At 41.1% G+C, this 7,171-nt stretch overlaps 1 protein-coding gene across 1 annotated transcript in view; it reads left to right on the top strand.

Moving 5' to 3' along the window:
* The window catches only part of LOC106523722 (serine/threonine-protein phosphatase PP1-beta catalytic subunit), a 43,430-nt gene that overhangs the window by 27,887 nt on the left and 8,372 nt on the right, over positions 1-7,171 (top strand). The window contains exons 2-3 of the mRNA XM_014017250.1: positions 4,701-4,832; positions 4,918-5,148. Of these exons, the coding sequence (XP_013872704.1) occupies positions 4,701-4,832; positions 4,918-5,148 (363 nt within the window). The remainder of the gene's footprint in view (positions 1-4,700; positions 4,833-4,917; positions 5,149-7,171) is intronic.

The raw sequence follows: 7,171 nt of genomic DNA, 5'->3' as shown, positions 1-7,171 counted from the left end.
GAACAGAACACTAAACTGTAACTTTTATTAAGGTCATGTACTGTACATACAGTAGTATACTGGTATTTAAGTGAAAATGTTTGACCTATGAGCAGAAAGAAGTTTATGAATGTTGGGTAACCTCTAGATTTTATTAGCAACATTTTTGCTGCTTTACTCCCTGAGCATTAAATACTCCTATTTCAAAGAAGAGAATGAGGAAGTTTTATTTACACAGATCCTGTCAACCTGGCTGACTGACAACAATTATATAAAATAAACTTTGTCTACAGAACAATATACTTGTTAAATTACATTTTTCTTGAAATTTTTTTGGAAAACCAAAATGTTTTGCGGACAACCAGGTTTTGTTAACAGGTTGTCCACTGGACAAAAATATCCTTATGTCCACCCCTGGTTTGGTACAGCACTAGTGTGTCTACAATCGTTGACCTAAACTACAAAGAGAAAGCTGCAATAGTTGCATTCTTTTTTGACTTTGACCGTTTTAGCTAGCCTTCAGATATTTAAATCACTACACCACTACCATGATCAAAACGTAGGGGTGCACTGATGAATCGGCCAGTCGATTTTTCAGCATTGATTGCTTTTYTTTTGMGAGATCGGAGATCGGCCYGTACTTGGATAAGATGGTGATGAGATCTCTTTTGCAAGGCAGTCCTGGGCCTGAAGGCCTCTGTAGGGGAAACTGGAATACTCAAAGAAAACCCACTCAAGCATGAGTGGAACATAGCAACTCCACACAGAAAGACCCCAGGTCCAAACTGGGAATTGAACCCAGGACCTTCTTGCTGTGAGATGTCAGGTCTAACCACTGATCCCCATCATGCTGCCATCGATCAGAAAATCACCCACTGTTGTCTTTTGCTCTGCTGTGAGCACTGCCTCATGTCCAGATAAAACACGTTTGTAATGTTTAAAGGGAATTGTTCAGTGTTTTTCAGTAAAATAAGATTGAAACATTGAAGGTGTGTTGTGACATTATAACACCTGACTGTGTCAGATATATAAAAAAAATCGTTATCGGCCAGAAGACTGCAATCAATGCATCCTTACAAAAATTAGTTTAATTTAAGGAAAAGGSAGCTGTGACAGTAATGTTTTGTTTTTAACACCACAAAACATCCAGTTTGATTCTAATAAATGCTAATTTTTCCCTCTAGTTAGTTGTGTTAGTTATCCAGCTAAACGTTTGTGGAAACTTGAACCGATCAAGTCGCGGCTTGCAGCTGCCGCTCCTGTTCCATATTTCTGTTCAGAACACTTGATCCGATGTTTCTGCTGCTGAGACACGTTTGATGAAACACACCGTGATCGACACGAGACCAATGGAAATTTGATGCAGTAGTTTTAGTATTCAGGGTGCGGGCCGGCAGAGGTGAGCTGCTTCATCTGCAGATCCCCCTCTCTCTGTCTGTGGTACGGTGGCTGCTCCGCTCACCAACACCTTTGCAGGCAGAAAACTGGTCGCTCTGGGTTTCCATGGCGATTGGATGTAGGCCCCGCCCACTGTTCCTCTGGTTGTGTGTGTCAGCTGTAGCTGCAGAGCTGTGATGACAGAGTAAAGGATGCGGGGGACACCTCCCTCCCTGCGAGTTTGAAGTGGTATGTTCTGAAGTCAAGGTCACGGTGTGTTTGTGTGGGTGGAGACAGAYACACTGTGTGTGTGTGTAAATGTGTGTGTGTGCTCTGCCTCACCTTCATTGTTTGAAAGAGGATCCTCCCAGGTTAGCGGRGGCGCCGGCTGCAGCTGCTTCAACCTTTCCCCTCCGAGCAGCACAGATGTGCAGACACWTCACTGCACAGCTGGAAGGAAGTCTCTCAACAGTTGCTGAAGATTATGAGCGTCTCCACTGCAGTGGTCTGAATAAAGTCCCACCTTCAGGACAGCCTAAATATAACGGRGGTCTCATCTTTCACGTGGGGAGTGTGTGATGGCAGGTTGGGTTGCCTGCGGTGGAGGTGCTTGTCTTCGCCACTTTTCTGCGGCCTCTGGGGCAGAAGTGGAGGAGTCGTGTTGCACGCTGCAGAGATTCAACCTGCAGCWATCTGACAAACATGTGACAAGTTTCTCACACAGCAGGATGATTCTCCTCCTGAAAACAAACAAACCGCTCTGACTACAGAGCTGGACGTTCTCCTAATAAGACCTGTGGTTTAGCCGACCTGTTGTATGTTGTTGGAGGTGCTTGAGTTTCTGTCGTGCTGTCAGGGTGTCGTCTGACAGCAGCGGGCTTAGTCAGCTCTGACCCACTTCTGTGGTTGATCAGGCAGGATGAGAAGTGGTGCTGTCTGTGGTGATGTGCTGCTGCTTTGTCTAAACCCAGCTGGAAGATCCAGAGCAGAGGGAAACACTGAAGGGAAACTAAAAGACAAATCTGCAGAACAGCTTTCATGTGACTTTTTGTCAGTTCATATTGGTTTAAAATGCAGGTTTTATTTGGGAAAGAATGTTAGAAGTCTTTACTGAAAGAACATTAGATTAGATCATGTAGGAAAAAAACTGAAACCTACAGCTTTGGTGTATCGCCCTCTGCCAAAGATGAAAGGTGATATTTGTCAGTCCAGGTCGTGATGAGCAATAAATCAGTAAATCGCACAATAAATAAAAATCAGAAGCGTTTATTGTAAAATGAGATGTTTTATTTGCCTGCTTGCTTGTTTTCTTTGTCTCCCTCTTGTGTCAGGTATGATGCAGGCTCATGAGAGCCCTGTGAGCAGACTTCCAGCTAGATTAGCGTCTTTGGTTTTCTGACACCTTCTTTCATCTGGCGATGCCTCAAGGCACCTCACTGAACCAAGAGTTGTTGTTTTTATACAATACGTTAACTCTGTAAGCAGTGTGCYTGTGACCGCAATTATTTTATAAAGCCAGTCAGGGTTAGACAAAACCATTGTTTAGGTTGTCCGAGACAACCTGTTTTCATTTCGGACAACCATGTTCGGTGGACAACCAAGAAAAAAAGACCTTGATTAAAGTTCTCTGCCGCAGGTGTCCATCATTTGTAAAAATGAAAGGCAGAAAAACCTTGGTAAAGCCGAACAGAACACTAAACTGTAACTTTTAATAAGGTCATGTACATAGTGTACTGCTATTTAAGTGAAAATGTTTGACCTACGAGCAGAAAGAAGTTTATGAATGTTGGGTAACCTCTAGATTTTATTAGCAACATTTTTGCTGCTTTACTCCCTGAGCCTTAAATACTCTTTTTCAAAGAAGAGAATGAGGAAGTTTTATTTACACAGATCCTGTCAACCTGGCTGACTGACAACAATTATATATAATAAACTTTGTCTACAGAACATTATACTTGTTAAATTACATTTTTCTTGCGACTCTTTTGGACAACCAAAATGTTTTGCGGACAACCAGGTTTTGTCAACAGGTTGTCCGCTGGACAACCTTTAAAATATCCTTATGTCTACCCCTGCCAGTGGAAGACAAAGKATAAATTGCACCGGTTTGGATAGAGATGGGTAGCGATGTTACTGCTTCAGTAGCTGCTGTTGTGTTGTTTTCACAAGCATTGCTCCCAATTCGTCTGTAACTTTACGTAAGTTTGATACAATTTTGTACATTTGCGTAAATTTCGTAAGTGGTGTGAGGGAGACTAAGGATGCACAGATGTGAAAATTTCAGCTGATATGATATTATTAGTTTTATGGCCGGTACCAATATTTATAGATATTACACAAACACACAAAGTATTTATATACATATACGCACAAATACACGTCTTTTTTTAATACTGTAAACAACCAGACCTCTGACATGTCTACTTCAGTTATTCCTGACTATGCAGCATCACTATCACTATCATGATCAAACAAGTACCACTCGACCAAACATCTCTCCTCCCAAAACAGAAACACAAATCTAAAAAGTGGGAAATCAATATCAGTGTCAGCCCACTTTTACTTATCAGACAGATACCAATATGCTAAATAAATCACCAATATCGTCGATACTGATGTTACTGTTGATATATCAWGCTGCAGTTACGTTATGAAGCCAGAGGAAAACACAAAGAATATATTGTTTCTGCTTGGATAGAGGAGGCACGAAGCAATGCTGATTCTGAGACTATTTATCGTCTTTTAACAAAACTCTTTCCTGTTTCAAACAGATTTTGAACATTGTTCTGTTTGTTTATTTTTTTTTCTTGATAGCATTTGTTTCTACAGTCAGATGATCAGTGAGTTTTTTAAAGTTTCTTTTATCTGAACAGTTTTAACTCAACACTTTAAAAAGACTTGTTGACCTTCATCATTCACTTTATAAACAATTTGAGTTTAGACTGAAGGAAACTTGAAAGTAAATAATTTCTGTAACATTTTGAGTCCGATTTGTTGAATCTTTAGTGTGTTTTCACAACAAATAGCTGTAGAAGTATATTTAAAAGCTTCCTGTCACGTGACGGCCTCGCTGCCTACACTACCCCCATGTTTGATGAATTAAACAGGAAGTGTCACAAAGATCTGTCCGGACCATCAGCAACATTACCCTCAGGTTGTTCCTGTCCTCCTGTTGACTAAACTCTGAAGTTCATAGAGAAACTTAATCCGGTCATGTGGCGCTCGTGGTTAATAATAAAACAAATCTTTAGTCCAGAGGCTCCTGCTGGAACGTCTTTGTAAGGCTTTAGAAGATGTTTGTTGTGGTTTTTTTAATGTCACTTTCTCTCCTCCCCCTCCATCAGTGCGAGGATGTCGACCAGGAAAGATCGTCCAGATGACGGAGGCGGAGGTGCGCGGCCTCTGCATCAAGTCTCGGGAAATCTTCCTGAGTCAGCCCATCCTCCTGGAGCTGGAGGCTCCGCTCAAAATCTGTGGTCAGTTCCAGCCACTCCTTCCAGAACCTCCTGTTAGTTTGTGTTTTTATTTTCTGCTGATAATAAAAAATGTGTTCAACCTCAGGTGACATCCATGGACAGTACACAGACCTGCTGAGACTCTTTGAGTATGGCGGCTTCCCTCCAGAGGCCAACTACCTTTTCCTGGGGGACTATGTGGACAGAGGGAAGCAGTCTCTGGAGACCATCTGCCTTCTACTAGCCTACAAGATCAAATACCCCGAGAACTTCTTCCTMCTGCGAGGCAACCACGAGTGCGCCTCCATTAACCGCATCTACGGCTTCTACGATGAATGTGAGTTCCCTGCACTCGTACCATTTTTGTTGTGGTTTTGTTGAGGATAAAGATCCTTTAGGAGGACTCTAAAAATTAAACAAAGACTCTGAATGAGTCATTTGTTGTGGTCGACTGTGGTTCTCTGGAAACTACAATGCAAAGAGTCCAATATTTATTAAAAGGTGATTTTAGACTCTTTAAAGGGATGATTTGTGGAAAGCCTATGAAAATTGAATATTTACAAGTAGTGCTGGGCGGTATACCGTTTTGTACCGAAAACCGGTTTTTATTTTTGTTATGATATGACTTTTCTGAATACCGGTGTAAYTAGCCTGAACACGTTCGAAACGTTTCGTCACGGCCGCCAGTGAGCTGTTTCCCTGGGGACACATTTCGTTGCAGCACCGCTAAGCGCATAGCGTGTTAACGTTATTGTTGGAACAACTGGTGGCGGGTGGTGTGTTTCAGCCACTTATGTGGTCTGACGTTAAAAAAAAAACATCCCGTTTTCACCATCGCTGAATAATAAACAACTCTTCAGTGATGTGCACGGTTAGATTTAACGCGCTACGTTATAATGGAGACGTTATTGCATGGAGACTCTAGCGTGCTTCTATTGTGAAAAGCCCGGGGGAAGTAGTTTTGTAGTGTATCGGAGTTGACTAGTGTGCAAAGTGAGTCGTCCTTATTTTGTTAACGTGTTTTATTAACACGTAACGATAGACCAGGTAATGATTTTTTTCTCAACCCTTCACGATCGGACCTAAATGCATGATTACTGTCTACAACCAGGCAAAGAAGAAAAGACGTACAAGAGGAGGGAAACAGTGATACAGAGGTACAGTAAAAGAAAAAAAGTCAATAAGCCAAGTTTGTACATTTTATTATCACCTGAGCTGAGGAAAAACAATACCGTCAAATATCGTGAAACCAGTGTAATTGTTGAAAATACCATGATATAAAATTTGGGTCATACCGCCCAGCTCTATTTACAAGATTAAAGTTCTCCTTTGCCACAACTGTGCTCTATCATTCTGCCAGGATGGATTTCTTATCTGTAAAAATGAGAAGGAAAGCATGTTTTGTGTTGCGATACAGAAATTAAACTATTTTCAACAGAAATAGTTTAATTCTAACCAGAATGATGAGCTAAAGTCTAGTCAGAGCCAGGCCAGGCTGAAGTGGACTCTGCTGCTTTAAAGTGACTCAATCTCAGAAACTTCCTGACGGCTCATGTAATCTGGTTCAGAAATCTTTYCATCATCTGTGTCTCCTAGTTTTCATCAGAATTCAGGAGTTATCATCAAGTTCAGCTAGCAGCTAGCAGCTAACTGTAGCCAAAACGTCAACTTTACAAGTCGTTCTCAGGGCTCTACAGTGCAACTAATTTGGTCACAAATGTGACCTTATTTTTTAATAGTGCAACTTAAAAATATTTCCTGTGGCACTGGTGCGCCCAGTTATTRGAGGAGAATGGAGGTGACGCTCTACACCCCGCGCGTGGCGTGCACACGCTCTGGTGCGCAGAGAATCAACCATGTTATTATGTATATTTTTTCAAACCAGTCGGGAAAACTGTGGAAATTAAATGTGGATGGTTGCTTGCTCTTAATTCTCAGTAAGTAGTAAAGTCCATCTTGCCGTCTGGTTCTGCTCTGTAGCAGGAGGAAGCTCACTGTATGGCAGGCTGGTTATACATATAATCTGCTTCACCACAGTTACGCTCCAGGTTCTGAAAATGGTTTTATGAGTAGACATCTTAGTTTTTTTAAGTGAGAGATTCATAAATTCAACTAATACAAATTAAATTGAAGACCTTTTCATGTTATGTTTATGTTTATATTTTCATTATTTTAAAAAGCTTTTTCTCATTTAATAAATATTAGTAATATTTCTGTTATTAATCATAATTCTCTGTTCATCATTCTGGTTTAGCCAAGGCCAAAGGACCTGAAAGCCAAACTACAGGAGTTGCCCATCTGAGGGGCAGGTGTAGTCTAAAAAAAACTAAACCATGAAATGTTTAAGATGTTCTTAAAAT

This window comes from Austrofundulus limnaeus, unplaced genomic scaffold (assembly GCF_001266775.1).
Source record: "Austrofundulus limnaeus strain Quisiro unplaced genomic scaffold, Austrofundulus_limnaeus-1.0 Scaffold164, whole genome shotgun sequence".
NCBI classification, from domain to species: Eukaryota; Metazoa; Chordata; class Actinopteri; order Cyprinodontiformes; family Rivulidae; genus Austrofundulus; species Austrofundulus limnaeus.
The sequence above is the reverse complement of the archived record's forward strand: the minus strand, read 5'-3'. Positions and strand labels throughout refer to the sequence as shown.